This window comes from Lotus japonicus, chromosome 5 (assembly GCF_012489685.1).
Source record: "Lotus japonicus ecotype B-129 chromosome 5, LjGifu_v1.2".
Lineage (NCBI taxonomy): Eukaryota > Viridiplantae > Streptophyta > Magnoliopsida > Fabales > Fabaceae > Lotus > Lotus japonicus.
This window is the reverse complement of record NC_080045.1, coordinates 50,794,333-50,811,858: the sequence shown is the minus strand read 5'-3', so window position 1 is coordinate 50,811,858 and position 17,526 is coordinate 50,794,333. Positions and strand designations below refer to the sequence as shown.

At 37.0% G+C, this 17,526-nt stretch overlaps 1 protein-coding gene across 1 annotated transcript; it reads left to right on the top strand.

Annotated features, from left to right (window-relative positions):
- The first annotated feature begins 1,472 nt into the window (after window positions 1-1,472).
- Window positions 1,473-16,935, top strand: LOC130719729 (uncharacterized). Its single transcript, XM_057570338.1, has 16 exons — window positions 1,473-1,718; window positions 1,799-1,873; window positions 2,351-2,439; window positions 3,215-3,299; window positions 3,396-3,477; window positions 4,307-4,393; window positions 5,381-5,655; window positions 5,741-5,800; window positions 5,951-5,998; window positions 6,542-6,674; window positions 6,771-6,847; window positions 8,779-8,877; window positions 8,977-9,047; window positions 9,129-9,219; window positions 9,321-9,415; window positions 15,034-16,935. The coding sequence occupies exons 1-16, from the start codon at window positions 1,551-1,553 to the stop codon at window positions 16,595-16,597; spliced, it is 3,099 nt and encodes a 1,032-aa protein (XP_057426321.1). The 5' UTR covers window positions 1,473-1,550; the 3' UTR covers window positions 16,598-16,935.
- The last annotated feature ends 591 nt before the right edge of the window (window positions 16,936-17,526 follow it).

Sequence of the window (17,526 nt, the reverse complement as noted above, 5' to 3'; positions counted from 1 at the left end):
AATAAAATGAACAAAAGAGGGAATGGAGAAGCACTCAATGTTCCATGAGAACAATGAATGGCTTTTACGAAAACACAAAGGAAACATAAACTAGCAAAATATAAACCCGAATCCTACCTAGAACCTATACAAACATAACTCATAACCAACACATTAAAAAACCACTCTTCATTTCTAGAACCACATAGTTGTGACCTCCGCCAACTTTCATCAGACTTAAGGGCTTAGCGCCCCGAAAAAGGTTGATCGAACATCCTACCTCATTACTTTGTGCGCGCAATACACACACACACACACACATAAGGGGAGGTCGGATAGATGATTGTGGGATCCATGGGAGGAGGGTGCTTATTCAGTTAACTCAGCTTATTCTTTTTTGCAGGTGAGTGATTTAGGAGTGTCTGACATCGATTTTCAATCAATCTGGTATGCATTTGCTCCCTCAAAGGTCAAAGCTTTTGCTTGGCGCATGCTGCTAAATCGGATCCCGACCAAGGTGAATTTAAGGAGGAGAGGTGTCATTCCGGCAGAGGTGGATGTATTATGTCCTTTTTGTAATCGTATAGAAGAGTGTTGTGATCATTTGTTCTGTACGTGCTCACGGTCTTTTGATGTCTGGAATGCTGTCTATCAGTGGTTGGGGTTTGAAACTGTATTGCCATCTTCATCAGAATCACTTTTTAGCCAGTTCTCCTTTGTTGGCAAAAACAAGAAACAACGACTTGCTGAGGTAACAGTGTGGATGGCGTCTTGCTGGTCCTTGTGGATAACTCGTAACAGTGTTATTTTCAAGGATGATGTTTGGGACGGTGGTTTGGTTGTGGAATTAATCCAGGTTCGAACTTGGCATTGGTTAAAAGAGAAAGTGAGAGAGTTTCATTATTCATTATATGAATGGAAGTCAAATCCGGTCATATGCCTCTCTTCTCTTTGAATTTTGCTAGGGACATGGATTTTTGGCTACTGTTCGTGGTACGTTTGGAGTGGAGGTTGGGTTGTATTTTTTCTCTTCTGCTATGCATTCTTGGGGTTGGACGTCTGTTGCCGTGGTTGCTTTTTGGGTTTTGTATATTGCTCCTATATGTTGGGGCATTCTTGGTTTTTTTTTTGGAGTAATAGTTTAAGTTTGTAAGGGAACTTAATCTGGTTTGGATTATGCAGATGAGTTCTTTAAACTTTGTTTATTTTTTTCTTTCTTTCTTTCTTTATTTTTCTCTCTTTCTTTACTTGTATTTGAGTTTAGCACCCCTTGTGCTATTTTTTAATACAATTCTTTGGCTTACAAAAAAAAATTATATATATATATATATACAAATAAATTGAAAAATAGTATGCTATTTTCTTTGGTAAATAGGAAAATATATAAAAGGAATAATGCCCCTAGTTTATTTTAAAATAAATATTTTTTGACAATTTTTTTTAAAAAAAATAAAATATTGAAAAATGGGGCCGCTCCCCTCCATGAACTATTTGATGAGGAGTGGAGGGTGGGTTTAAGCCGAAACAAAAAACCAGTGCGGCGGCGGCGGAGAGCAACTACAAGAGCGTGAATGGGAGAAGACAAAGCAGAGATGGTGACTCCGGGAGAAGTGCTAGGCAGAAGCTCCGACGTCAAACCCGGAAGAGGAGCATACACCGCCGCTCACAACAAAACCGTCTACGCCTCCTTAACCGGCTTCCGCCGCACCACGCCTCCCGAACCGGACTCTCCTGACCAGGTACATCTCCTTCTTCGTAAACTAGGGTTTCTTCGTCGTTTTCAAATTTTCTTCATCAATTTGACTCTTCTAATATGCAGAGACCCACTGTTGAAGTTACTGGTCACAAGGCTCATGGTCCTGTTCCTCAACCTGGATCTGTTGTCATTGCACGGGTATGCTTTATGCCTATTCCTTATCTCAAAGGCTATGTCTAATGCATGTTTGGATAAACAACTTAATTAAATGTTATACTAAGGGTAAGTTTAGATGAGAATTTTATTGAAATAAGGTTAAAATTACTCATAGGTAGGCGTAAAAGAGCTTATAGATACCCGGCGGGTGCCGGTTGCAATGGTAAAAAGTGACTGTTTGAACCTTTAGGTTGAGTGTTTGATCTTTAGGAGCCGCACTTGAGATCTTTGACATTCACAACACCTGGGTTGGAATTGCAAGAGCGATTTAATGCGCAAAAATAAAATAAAATGAAAGAGCTTGTAGATTAGTGATAAGCTATTTTCATAAGTTTAACTTATACGAAACTTGCATTAGTGCTTATAATATGAGATGAGCTCTTGCAGATGTAACGTATGTCTATATGATGTTACGATCTTTTATCTTTAAGCGCTACATGCGTTTTGCTATGATTATAGGTCACCAAAGTGATGGCTAGGTCAGCTTCAGCTGATATCATGTGTGTTGGACCAAAGTCTGTTCGAGAAAAGTTTACTGGCATCATCAGGTATGCTATGCGTTTAGTCCCGCCATTTATTTTCCCAAAATATCTCAGTAACTTTACTTTCTTAAACAACTCGAGCTATTTATGGTAGGGGATTATTAAATTTGTTTTGCGAAAGATCATCTTATGATGCTCTGTTCTTTGCTTGTTTGTAAACATGTCACATTTTTATGTTTTAATTTTATGTTGTTATCGTTGTTGTAAATGAATCGAAGTATCAAATGCAGGGAGGCTGGCTGCCTCACAGTCACCACCACCCTTTACCTCCATTTTAATCAATACCTCTTGTCCCATTGGCTTTGGTATAATGTTGGCTAAGGCTTAAAGTGGAGGACAAAGTGGTGGAACCTGGTTTTAGGTGGCCTTCTCTCCCATGACTTCAACAAGAGGTGTGCATATAGTATAGTGCTGCATTGCTTGCTCATTAATCAATGTGCTAATGCTTTTTAAAACAAATTACTGATTCCTCAATGTACGTGCTTCGAATTTGGGTTACTATTCTTTCATAGATATCCTCTACATTCAAAGTTACAATTCGTACCTTTAGAGGGCCCTGCCTGGGGAAAAAAGGCAAGAAAAGGGTTGGGGGAATTTTTGTCAGTATAAATGATCTATGCTTGGAGTTCCTTCATCTTTTGGTTGAACTTATTTTACTTCATATGTGCATGCCCATCTCTATATATTGAATTTCATTTTTTGACTTTTATAGTTTTACTTTTAATAATAAATATGTTTTATGTTTACAATGTTGAAGTATTTATAATTCTTATTTTGACAGGCAGCAAGATGTTAGAGCAACTGAGATTGATAAAGTAGAGATGCACTTATCTTTTCGTCCTGGTGACATCGTTAAAGCTCTTGTGGTATTATTTCTGCTTTTCGTGTTTAAATAAGTTGATTTTAAAATTTATCTTAAATCAATTGGTTTCTATAGCACCTTAATCTGTTTTTTTTATCAGCTTTCGCTTGGAGATGCACGGGCGTACTTTCTGTCTACTGCAAAGAATGAACTTGGTGTTGTTTCTGCAGAAAGCACTGCTGGTAAGATTATGCTCATATTCTGGGAGCTGCACCCTAATATGTAGTTGTAGAATGTTGCTGGTTCCTCTAGTTTATGTCAGTAACTCATGTTACTGTTTATTTTAAATGGGTTTCTGTATCACTCTAGTCTAGCTGATTATGTGGAAGCTTTTTTTTCCTGTCAATTCAGTTCCTTCGTTTTTTTCTTGTACTTGTTTTCTCTTTGGGAATATTGCTGGGTCATTTACTTCTCTTGATGGAATGTTAGTTCATTTAGGAGGATAGATCTAGTAATGCTGAAGCCCAAGGGAACAAAATGCATACTTTTGATGATAGTAATTTGGAATCTGTACTTCCTCAATGTGTCTCGGATATGAGTAAATTGCATCAGTTTATCGGATAGTAGTAAATGCAGCAACGAATATCATTCAGTATGAGGGATAGGTTAGTGATGCGGGCAGGTTTGACCATGAAAGAACACTTCTAAAATTTATCTTGGAAATGTTTTAGATTCTACATGCACTACTTTGGTCTGGTAAGTGGTAACAAGCTTGTATATTAGCCTTTCATGCATTCTCACATTAATTGCTCTGTTATACCCTGTGTGCTTAATGCTGTTCATCATATTTTATTGCAAGCATTCAAGTAAAATCTCATAATTTTATTATAAGTTGCATACTTGCACCTACTGGTGGGTTTTTGTAGAAGCAGACAATATTGAAAAAGATTGTTTCTTTTAAGCTTATGTGACTGACAACTCACGGAATGATGTTTTACACATCACTTTCTTTTCTATAATATACCAGACCAAATTCATATGTGCCTAAACTTGTACTTCCTTTCTGTTTAGGTGCAACTATGGTTCCTATAAGTTGGACAGAGATGCAGTGCCCATTAACTGGTCAAATTGAACAAAGAAAGGTTGCAAAGGTTGCAAGCTGACATTAATACTAAACATCAGATGGAATCCGTACTCCCTTTCACCCGAAATGCTCCTGTAGAAATCTACTAACATGCCTTGTTGTTAGAGTGAGAAATTATGTCTAAGCTCGTAGTTTAGTCATACAAGAAAACAAGCTTGTATTTTACGTTGTGCTATTGTCTTACATACAAAGTAGCATCAATGCAGGATTTGATTTAGCTCATTTCGAACAGGATTTTGATTTATCTCAATCTAATGAGAAGCTGCTTATACTGTTTACTAGCACTGTAACATTGACATGGTTTAATTTTCAACTTGACTGGAACTAGTCTTGTATGAATTAAAAGAAAGATTCATACAACTAAACATGCTGCTTTCCAAAAAATAAAATAAATACAACTAAGCATGCTATAAAATGGCGTTAAAGGCCAAGTATGTAATGTTTTTCCTTCATTCAATCAGTATCAGCTACAAACATATATAGTAAATTTAAGTTCCCAGCAATCGGTCTAAAGATATGTGCCCAGTGCCCAGATTTTTTTTTGACATCCTTCGAGCAATGAATCAGGTTGATTATGCAACTCCACATTCTCCTCGTAGGTGTAAACCATGTGGTATCCGTTAACTCTTCAATTGTCGATTATTTTGGATATGAAATTTAGTCGTAGTTAGGCTCTTCATCCCTCTCCGAGGGTATTGTTTGAGGGCAGGTGTCCTCAAAGTTAACAAGCTCAACACGCAAAAATTATATTAAATTGGAAGATTTTCTTAACAAATTATTCTTCATACGCACCGTCCAAGAATCGAACATTGAAAAAGCATCTCAACTATTTTATCAGTAATGAAAGTCATCCCATAAATTATTCTTTACTTATGATATTCGTTAAATAAAGGCATATTTCTCAGATAATGTTTATCTTAATAAGAATAACACATTATCTAGCCATGGATAATAATAATCACATGCAAACTTGTCATTTATATGCCGGAATTTTAGTGGCTGACACCGAGTGTTGCATAGCTCCAATTCAACAATGGCTTCAGCTTCGCTTCATCTCCTTCCATCTCTCTCCAGACTCTGTTATTCAATAGCCCCTCTTTCCCATCATCACACTCACCAATTCTCTTCCATAACCTCACTCAGATTCTCCACGTTCTCTTCTTCTAGCAGTACCATTTCTCTCCCCAAACCTCTCACTGTGTGTTTCGCTCTCACAGAGCCCAATTCACCCAAATCCCTAGACCCTGATCCTCAATCTCTTCTACAAGAAATTGCTGTAAGCCATTCAATTCTCATGCTTCAAATTCCTGTATTTCATATTTCGTAATTCATGAGTTCATGTGCGTTTGTTCACTTTGCAGGACAGTTTTGATCTTCCTTCTGATTACTTTTCACAGTTTCCCAGTGATCTTCGATTAGACGTAAGTGCAGTACCATCCTCTGTTATGTAATTAACACACAGCAATGACATCATTTTCATGTAATCGTTTCCATTATTGATAGATAGCAATTTAAAAAAAAAAATAAAAAATTGATCCTTTGCTTTTGAAATGTGTTTGTGATTTGTGAAGTTAAATGACGCGGCGTTCGACCTTTCCAATGGACCTGTCTTGGATGAGGTTGGTACTTTTTGCTACCTACAATGCAATCACAATTCAAGTTTCAATTAAGATTCAATGTTAGTATAATGATTCTCCCTCTAAGCTTTCCTTTAAAACAGTCCCTGCTCAAGTGGTTTCATGTCATAGCTTTTCTTCATTTACAATCAATCAATTATTTTGGATTGAATTGATTTTGAAAAAAATGATTATAGTAAACATGAGTTGAATGTGAAGTGATTTATGTTTGGCAACATTTATGAATATTGTTTTTGTAGGGTAATTTTGTGAAATTCAGTTGTAAAATCTCAGAATTGATTATGTTCAATGCAGAAGCTACTCTCTATAGCTTCTAGCAGAATTGATTCTGGGACTGAAATCGATTCTCCAAAATGACTCTGAAGCATCTATATTGTCTTGCGAGCACACACTTACATGCATTTAACTTAAGTGTTAATTTTCCTCCTAAAGATGTTTCTACTATATTATGTGTACTTGGTGTGTTTTCAATTCCAAAATAGAATGGATATGTTTTGTTTAATGGGAACAAGTATACTTTCTCAGTGTGGCCAAGAGCTGGGACAGACATTGCTAAACCTCTCTCGAGCGTGGGAACTTGCCGATACATCAACCTCTCACTCATTAGTGGCGAAGCTTCCTTTGTTGGAGGCTAATTTGACAGGCACTGCCAAATCAGGTAAACCCATGAGCAAGGTATCAGTGAGCTTTTACTACTGGGACATTCCTTTTTTATGGATTTGGCTTTAAAATATTTGTTCTCTTTGCTTCTTAGCCCTTGGCAAGCGTTTGGTATCTGCTGGAAGAAGATTTCAATCAATGGGGCAGTATGGCCAAGGTGAGCCACAAAAGGTAACCCCTACTAGACATATAACCCCCACTAGATACACATAACCCCTACTAGACATATAACTCCTACTGGACATATAACTCCTACTAGGTAGATAACCCCTACTTGATGGACATAACCCCTACTATGCATATAACCCCCTACTAGATATATAATCCCTACTAGACATATAACCCCTACTGGATATATAACCCCTACTAGATACACATAACCCCTACTACACATATAGCCCCTACTTGATACACATAACTCCTACTATATTCTCCCACCTCTTTGAGAGAATACTTGTAGCAAAAGCATCCTCAGTAGGAAGAAATGAGAGAATATGACAGAATTTTATCAGGCAAATTACTTATCCTATCACTCATTCTCAAACTAAAACTAAAGGGGAATGAAAGAATATTGGAAAAGGGAAATGAAGGAATATTGGAAACTGGACTGAAATGGATATGGAAATCAGAATGAGAGAATTCAGTACTACTCTCACGCTATCAAAATGAGAGAATTATGTACTTCTCACGCTCCCATCTATACTACAGGTGACTCTCCAATGATTTTTTTTACGATTGCAATGACTCTTAAATGAATAGCATTTCAGGTGACTCTCCAATAACTTTATGGATAATCGTAACTCTTCCTAGATCATTGTGACTTTTCCTACAACTATCAAAAATGAAAATAAATGGTGAGTGTAAATTCATTTATTTTATTTCACTCACCATTTAATTTCATTTTTGATAGTTGTAGAAAAAGTCACAATGATCTAGGAAGAGTTACGATTATCCAAGAAGTTATTGGAGAGTCACCTGAAATGCAATTCATTTAAGAATCATTGTAACCGTAGAAAAAAAGAGTCATTGGAGAGTCACCTGTAGTATAAATGGGAGCGTGAGTAGTACAAAATTCTCTCATTTTGATAGCGTAAGAGTAGTACATAATTCTCTTATTCTGATATTCATTTCCATCTGAGTCCAGTGTCCAATATTCCTTCATTTCCCTTTTCCAATATTCTCTCATTCCCCTTTAGTTTTAGTTTGAGAATGAGTGATAGGATAAGTAATTTGCCTGATGAAAATCACTACTCAATGTGTGTTGGTGGTTCTCCCTGGCTTCCATGAAATTGATGTAATGAGAAAATGATTGGGATTTTTGGGGAAATCACTAACTAGTTGATGTAATGAGAATAAGGGCTCAGCTCGCTTTTTTTTTGTGTGTTAATGATTTAATTGATCTTCTGGTTTGTTACTGTTTGGGGTCATTTTCCCTCTATATGATGTAAGTTTAATTATTTTAAAAACTAGTTTCTCTCTTAGAAAACATATATCATAATGTAACAAATTCAGGATATCAAAAGGACCTAAAGAGGAAACTAGAGAATGATCGAAGTATTTCTATATGTATATATTCACTTCTTTGTTATTATCTTTATTTCATAGCTGAAAGTGTCATTACTTTGTTTCAGAACATTAGCAGAAATTTATACATGGAATTGGTTAGTGGTTTTCATAATGCACCCACAGGAATATTAGGTTAGGGGTTACTACCTAACCACTTCAGCCCATTCTGTGATAATTGAAGCTGGTGTAACTGTAAACATGTTCGTATTATTTGATTGATGCATCAACTATGTATAGAGGCATATGTTTTGTTGCAGGACCATAAATTTCAAAGATAACATGCTTCTGCAACGATTAATTACTAATACTGGAAATAAACTTTTTGAATATTTGTCAGCAAGTTCAAGTCAATTTTCTTTTTCTTTTAAACACTGATCATTGCTAGGTATCAGAAAGACACACCAGGATATTAATCCAATTAGGTAACCTCTATGCACAAAATAATATAGAAAAACACACCAGAGTCAATGTTACCATATTTGACATAGTGATTTTATCTAAGTAACACTTATATGTCTCTGTGTTTAACCATCAAGATTGCAAAAGCAATGATTGCAGCTGGGAGAGTTCTATCTGCCAGTTCAACATCTGCAGTAATAGATGAACAACCCAAAGAGGAAACCAGAATGCTGAAGGTCAATAATGAATAATTAGTCTCTGCTTATGGGAAAAATTCTGTTATAAGAAACTATTGCTATAAACTACAAAATTACTAACGTGATTGCCATCTGCAGTTTGGAGATTTGCAGGTTGAAGTAACACTGGAAAAAGCCATTATTGGGGCTGTAATTGGAACTATTTTTGGGTAAGTTTTCCAAGTTAGACTTGACTTGAATAAGAAAGGAGGCTGGGAAAACTTAGTTCTTTTTTTAAACTTTGAACGCAGGGTTCTTTCATGGGAAATAGCTCAAGGAATTCAAAGCGTTCCTGAGAGTTCTTCGCAGTATGCAAATGACAGTGCCTTTGCACTTGCTAAGGTGCTTTGAAATAGCTTCCCTCTCACAACACTTCAACTTGTTTCTGTTGACTACTAATTTCTGATGCCAAAAGTGTCTTAAATCTAAATGCTTTGCTGCAGTCTTTAAGGGGAGCATTGATTTCCCTTTTCTACGCCTCCACGCTCTTGTCTGCATCTACATCGGTGGGACTTGTTCTACTTGCAATACAACTCAAATCAAAGAAAAATTAAGCTTTCTGTGCTTTCTCTCCTAAATTTTCGTTGTAAATGGTGTAGTAGAGAAACACTGTCTAAGTTTGTGAATATACATTCACAGTGAAGTACTAAACTCATCACATCGTTGGAGAGCAATCTCAATGTAGCAATATTTTTGTTTAATGTAACCCTACATGATATGAGAGGATGCCTTATAGGTAACTGTTTTATTTACTGTCCAGAACTGCTTCTCTGTCATCTAAAGTACTTCATTCAGATCGAACAAAACCATCCGGAATAAAAGAGATAGGAATAGAAGAGGGCGGAGTGAGAGAGGAATAGGAGAGACCAAAGTGAGAGATATGAGTTGACATCATAGAAAAAAATTAATGAGATATGAAGAAAAAAATTAGAAAAAATAAGTAGAAATGAGATGAAAGAAAAAGTGAGTGTGAATATATAATACTTGATTAAGATAACAGCAAAATAATAATAACAAAATAATAATAAGTCTACGCGGATGTAATTTTCGAATCTTATATGTTGCTATATATGTTGTAAATAAGTTGGCATATTTGAATCAACTTCTCTTTTGTAAGAATCAATTTTGGCACATAGAAGCTATTCACATAAACTTCTTCCAGGATTGATCTTGACTTAAGAATAAGTTGTAGAATAATTTTCAAAAGTGCATTAGGGCCGCGGTTGCAAGAGCTTATTTGAGCTGATCTTATAGCATAAACTTAAGCAAGTATTTGAGATAACTTATCTAAATAGCTAATGATCTACATATAAGTTGTTTTAATCTTATTTTCATAAGCTATTTAGATTAGCTTATAAATAAGAGCTTATGCTTATCAACAACCTACTTTCAGCTTATTTCAATAAGTTTCTCAAATTAGCTTATGAATAAGAGTTTATAGGATACGAGTTGATTGTCATAACCTAGATCTAGGTTCACATGATGATAGCTAGATTAGATTAAAAAAATGTTAATCCTGTCAATTTTAATCCAATCATTCTGTCTGGTTAGGATGGAGTTTTGATAGATTAGCATTTAGCAGTTAGGTTAAGGTCACACACCATATGCCAGTGGTTTGGAGCTTACTGCATTTTCTACTTTATTTGGGTGAAGACTTTTTGAGATGTTACACCTTACAATTGAATAATGGATGAACACTAATGAAACCTCATGATTAGTAATTTTTTTTGTACTCGTCCTTTTCTTTATTACTACATTTTGTGGAAGAGAATACTCTGTGGCAACTTGGCCAAGCACACATACTAGTTGATATGAGCAAGTTGCTTTATTTTATTTTCAGTGAGAGGATCATATACTTCTCTGCATAGTTAAAACCAGTAATGGTAGTTGTCACTACGTCACAAATTGATTAGGCACGACGCCGCTCCGTTCGAGATTCTTGCTTAAATATATTTAGATACTAATTACTAGCACTAATACACTTGTATATTGTATAAAGTCTACTCTGCTCTCTCATATACGATATTTTTAGGGGGTTTGATAGGAAATTGAGACAGGTATAATATAGAAAGGGAACATGGTCAATAACTCCATATACCATTTTAATTAATCACACAATCTATCACATCTCTAATTTATCTTCCTTTCTTCCTGCGTCTTAATGACCATAGATGTATTTCAAGTGTCAATAAAACATTATTCAGAAAAGATTGGGGGTAGTTAAAGTGAATTTGGAGAAGGTGTGTTATAAATTCAGTTGAAGTTTTGTTTTGCTAACTTGGGGGTAGGGGGATCACTTTTGTTACATATTACAGTGGATCATAATTGTATCCTTTCAGGCCATGTTCAATGGGGAGAAGACCAATAGTTTCCTTCCACAGAGAGGTATCCGACAAAGAGATCCTTTGTCTCCATTAGAGACTAGCGCAATACAATAATGATGTTGTGGAGATGAAGAAGTGGAAGCCTATTACTTTTTGTCTAAAAGTGGACCAATGTTATGTTGTCTTGTCACATTTGCTTTTTGTGGATGATCTTTTTGGAGAAGCTAGTATGGAGGAAATGTAGATTTTGAATAAGTGCTTGTATGTGAAAATCTAACAAATTAAAAGCAGTACACGGGAACAACAACACAAGTGAAAATCTACAATTGATGAAAACAAATAGCACCTACCTACCCTTCATCCGTAATAAGTAGATTCTTTATAGAATCACAGACAATCAAATCCAGCACGTAGTGGAAATTGCTGAGCAATGACTAAGAAAATCCTTTTAAAAACATAATGATAACAACTATGATTCTTGAAGACAAAAAAAGAAGAAGAAGCAATACGACCGACGGCAGGGGCAACAATGAGGGTTGGGGCGAGGGCCTTTGTGAAGGATGCAAGACACCAACAGGGGTGTTCTATTGGGCGGGGTGTTATGCGGAGGCATTGCCACTCAAGTGCAGAGGTGCTTAAGTAGGGGCGATAATTGTGCAGAGCGGCTGTAGTGGGCATAAGAGTGGGAGTGAGATAGGGTTTAGGGATGGGGAGAGTGCGAGAGTGAGAGAAGGTCGATATAGAGTTCATGGAAACTTAGCGTCAAACAGGATGACGGTATAGACATGGGTTGAGAACATGGGCAGATAGATCTATTTCATATTGGGGTCGGCCGGTGATTTTAACATTGGCTAAATCGGCGATAATGACTAGTAAGCAGACACTAAGTAGCATCGACCCTGTTAAATGGAATAAATTTAAGTTTTGACGCTTTGCGTTGGCTTGAGAAACTTTCACAAATTACTGCAGACATTGAAGTCGACACTAAGTAAGTTTCGACTCTAAATTAAACATTTCTTTATAGTGATCTCTTATATTATCTTCACTCGCTCATTCTTGACCAATATAAGACTCTACATATCACACTTCAATTACCAACAACTTATATTGGTCCTTAACTTCACCGAGAGGACGACTTTTAATAGTATATAGCCCTACACTAAATTTAATAATCACATAAGGTTGCATATTTCCTTCCTTATTAAGTGGTTAGCCTGTTTTTGTCAATTTCATGTGACGGATTATCAAATATTATTATATATTTTATACTATATATATATATATATTTTATATATACATTTTGGTCATCAATTGAGTAACTAAGTAGGCTTTTATAAAATAAGCTTGTGGGTCAAAAGTTCTAAATATGGTGAATTTTGATATCAAACTATTTGAATTTGAAAGTCAACTTTAACGAATATGACCGAACAAAACTATTATCACGCAAAGCAAGCATATGATAATAGATTATGACCCAGTTTGGAAGAACTTATTTGAGCTTATCTAACAACATAAGCTATTATGCCAGTGTTTGGGAGGGCTTATGCAAACAGCTTATGGCTGGCCATAAGCTATTTTCAGTTTATTTTCATAAGCTACTCAGGATAGCTTATAAAAAACAGCTTATGCTTATATACAACTTATTTTTAATTTATTTCAATAAATTTTTAAAAATAGTTTATGAATAAGCGCTTATGTCATAAGAGCTTATGGTCATAAGTGCTTAATTAAGCTGTTTCTGTTTCATTGATGACCCACATTTGTTCACAGCCTCTAAACAAACTATTTGAATACCAATAAAGAAATTTTACACGCATAAACATTAAAAAAAATATAACAAAAAAATTGTTATTACGAAAATGATGGACATGCGTGATTGTCTCAATTATGTCACGTATCTATTCATATAGTCATGAATAATATACTTCTACTTCCTACTCATTATAAAAAAAATATACATATTAAGAAATACAACTAATAATTAATATTGTTAACTTTTTAAAACGTAATATCATTTATCTTTCATAATTTATTTATTTGAAGTGTATTTTTATCTCCATTTATTTGTTGTTTTTATAGGAGCATTATATGGAGAAAAAATCAATTAATGCTCTAACGAAATTCTTTTTTAGTACATCGGAAATATAAATTACACACTCTAGGATTGATCCTTGGACCTCCCCCACCTAAACCAGAGATTGATCCTTGGACCTCCCCCACCTAAACCCCTATGTCCCCTAACTGTTACTACTTGAGCTATCATTCGAGAACCACTCTAGTAAAATTCTAAGTAAACAGTTATTATGAATTTTCTCAAAGTTGATAATTATTTTAAAACAGAAGTAGTATTTGTGTTTGAATTTGGGCCAACAGATTTTAGGTTGGGAAAATATCCTCTCACACTATTTTTAAAAATAAAATATAACTTTTGACCAAAACAAATAATAATTAGTACATATTACGTGTACATGAGAAGTAGGTAAGGCAGCCCCCAAAAGGGATCTAGACTTAACCCCCTAAAGGTTCGGCTTGGCTAATGTTTTGTTCGCACTCAATTTTAGTTCGAAAAGAAGTGAATGGAGGAGAGATAAAAAGAAAATAGAAAAGAAAGAAAAATGAAATATGAGACGTGGTAGGTGTATGATAAAAAATGATGAGAGGGATAGAAATAAAATTGAGTAGATGAGTTATGATTAGTCCACAATAATCATATCTCCATTTCAATTAGTCCTAGCATTTAAATATAAAAAAATGGTTAGGACTGTACATGGATTGAGTTGGATGAATTTTTGGACTAATCAGAATTGTTAGGGTTGGGTTTCGTGAATTTTCACCTACGGACCCAAACCAACCCAATCCGACAATCTTCGGGTTGGTTTGGATGGATTGATTGGATCACTATATTAAAATAAAAATAAATCTGGAATATTGAAAAATATTAAAAAAACAAGTACTTCAAGTCTCCAACTTACATCATAAGTTCATAACTATCATATACATACATCCATACAACAACACATAACTAAACAAGTACTTCAAGTATTTAAATATGACAAATAATTACAAACAAATTAGTTTCAAAGTCCATAAAAATCACTTTAGTAGTCTCCATAAATCACATACCCTAATAGTAGGTTAAATAAAAAATAAAATTATTAAAAATATATATTAAATAATATATTATTATTATATGATTGGATTTCGGGTTGAATTGAATGGATTATTATGGAATTTGATATCCGGTTTAAAAATGATTGGATCGTAATAAAATACATCCGATGACCCATTTGTTTAATCCAACTAACATTTTTACCATTGAATTAGGTTGAGCGATTTTATTGGGTTAATCCGACCTATATACAACCTTAATGGCTAGATGTTGCCAGCGCAAAAATATGTATATTGGAGAGAGGATCCAAATTCTGTATTTTGTGCCACACACTGGGATTCACGTATCAGGATTGTTTATTTATTGGTGTACATGAGTAGTAAAGTGAGGTCATCTAGTGGGACATGTGGTCTAAGAGGAGCAAACTATAGTTGGAACCTCAAATCATATAGGCAACAACAATCGTATGCCCTTATAGGTAGTTTATTTAATTTGACGATTCTTTCTGCGGTTCCGAATACCACGAAAATTAAATTAGCTGAGATTCAAAGAGATAAACATATAAGCAAGTGGTCCTTACTCTCTAGCTAGCTACAATGTTATAAAAATGGGTGATATCCCTTCCACTTCCACCCCAACCACATTCCTTCAATCCACTCTGAACCAGTAGTACTGTTATTAGTTTCTGTCTGCACACTCACAAGTCACAACACTCCCCGACACACACAACATGGCTTCTCTCTCTTGCTCAGCCACAGACCTCGCTCCACTCTTAACCGCCACAACCAACGCAACCGCAACCGCCGCCGCCACCTACCTCTGCAACCAGCTCGATACAATCTCCAGGAAGCTCAGCGACACCACCTATGCCGTTGACAACACCTACCTCCTCTTCTCAGCTTATCTAGTCTTCGCCATGCAGCTCGGTTTTGCCATGCTCTGCGCCGGCTCCGTCCGAGCCAAAAACACCATGAACATCATGCTAACCAATGTTCTTGATGCAGCAGCCGGCGGCCTATCCTACTACCTCTTCGGCTTCGCGTTCGCCTTCGGAGCCCCCTCCAACGGCTTCATCGGCCGCCACTTCTTCGGCCTCAAACACTACCCTTCGCCCACCTACGACTACAGCTTCTTCCTCTACCAGTGGGCCTTCGCCATCGCCGCTGCCGGAATCACCAGCGGCTCCATCGCCGAGAGGACACAATTCGTCGCCTACCTCATCTACTCCTCTTTCCTAACCGGCTTTGTCTACCCGGTCGTCTCGCACTGGCTCTGGTCCTCGGACGGCTGGGCCAGCCCCACCCGCACCACTGGCAGCTTACTATTCGGATCCGGCGCGATTGATTTCGCTGGATCCGGAGTAGTCCACATGGTCGGTGGCATAGCAGGACTATGGGGCGCGTTCATCGAAGGCCCTAGAATCGGCCGGTTCGACCGAACCGGCCGATCCGTAGCCTTACGTGGACACAGTGCGTCCCTAGTTGTCCTCGGTTCGTTTCTACTATGGTTCGGTTGGTACGGGTTCAACCCCGGTTCATTTCTCACCATAGCAAAAGCCTACGGTAACAACGGCGAAAACGGTAATTACTACGGTCAGTGGAGCGCGATAGGGAGAACAGCGGTCACAACCACATTGGCTGGATGCACTGCGGCACTCACCACGCTTTTCAGCAAACGGTTATTGGAGGGCCACTGGAAAGTGCTTGACGTGTGTAACGGCCTGCTCGGCGGTTTCGCCGCCATCACCTCCGGTTGCTCCGTCGTCGAGCCGTGGCCGGCGATTGTCTGCGGTTTTGTGGCAGCGTGGGTGCTGATCGGGCTCAATTTGGTTGCGGCGAAAATGAAGTACGACGATCCTCTGGAGGCGGCGCAGCTTCACGGCGGGTGCGGCGCGTGGGGGGTTTTATTCACGGGGCTGTTTGCGAAGGGGGAGTACGTGGCGGAGGTTTACGGCAGCGCTGGGAGGCCGTACGGGTTGTTAATGGGTGGCGGAGGGAAGTTGCTGGCGGCGCAGGTGATTGAGATATTGGTGGTGTGTGGGTGGGTTACGGCGACGATGGGGCCGTTGTTCTATGGGCTTCATAAGATGAAACTTTTGAGGATTTCTGAAGATGATGAGACTGCGGGGATGGATTTGACGAGGCATGGTGGGTTTGCTTATGCTTACCATGATGAAGATGATGTGTCCACCAAGAGAGGGGTCATGATGAGTAGGATTGGGCCTGGTAGTAGTTCTCCCTCCACCATGAACACGCCGGCGGCGAGCGCCGCCGCCAATGACTGTTGACGCCGGTTGCTGCTTCTTGAACATGGGTGCATATATGGTAGGGGTGAATATTCTATGGGAAATTATTAATTTTGTGATAGAGAAATAGGTATTGAATTTGTCTTTTGCTTGATTTGTTGATGTAAAAGAAAGTTATTATGAGAATGCATGGGGTGAATGGTGATGAAGTGATGTACAAGTGTATATGATCTCATGGTAGGTGATGTGCAGTAAATAATATTTTTATAGGTTTGTGGTTTGGGTTTTGTTTTGAAGTTTGAAATGAGGGTGTACTCCCTACAATTGTAAGAAATTAGTGTCCTCCCATTCTATGTTATTGAATGTTTTTTTTATAGGCATGTTCTATTGAATGTAATTAAGGTTGTTTGTGACTTGAACGAATCTAAATTGAATCATAATCATAATAATTAATAATACCTGAATGTTTTCCATCAATTTTCATTTTCATGAGAATTCCACTCTTCCTTGTTATAGTGGAATTAAGTTCCATTCGCATTTTATCTCTTCGAGAACATTCGACGATGAAACTTGAGTAAAGAGATAGAAATAAAATAAGAGAAAATAAGGTATGTGAATGGTAATATGATTGAAAGAGTAGAAAAAAAAATAGTTAAAAAGTGGATGATAATGAAATAAATGTGTAAAGGAATCATATTTCAATATTACAGTTTTGAGGTTGTCTTATATATGTTCTTCCTTGACTTCCTTGTATTCATGCTCACCTCATAATGTTTGGTAAACCACCAATGGGATAGTGAAAAGAGAAACAATAGTTATGATACTTGAACCACCAACCGTACATATATTCTTTAAACATCTCATTTTTCCCTCTATTTCTAATTTCTTATCACATCTATTACTCTCTTCTTCTCTTATTTTCTCTTTATGGATGTCTATACCTTTTGGTGGTCTATAAAGCATTTTCCAAC

Coding starts and splice junctions, on each gene's coding strand:
- LOC130719729 (XM_057570338.1), top strand. CDS start 1,551: ATGGGAGAAGACAAAGCAGAGATGGTGACTCCGGGAGAAGTGCTAGGC. Junction 5,801..5,950: donor CCAGTGATCTTCGATTAGAC/GTAAGTGCAGTA, acceptor TGATTTGTGAAG/TTAAATGACGCGGCGTTCGA. Junction 6,848..8,778: donor GCCAAGGTGAGCCACAAAAG/GTAACCCCTACT, acceptor TTAACCATCAAG/ATTGCAAAAGCAATGATTGC.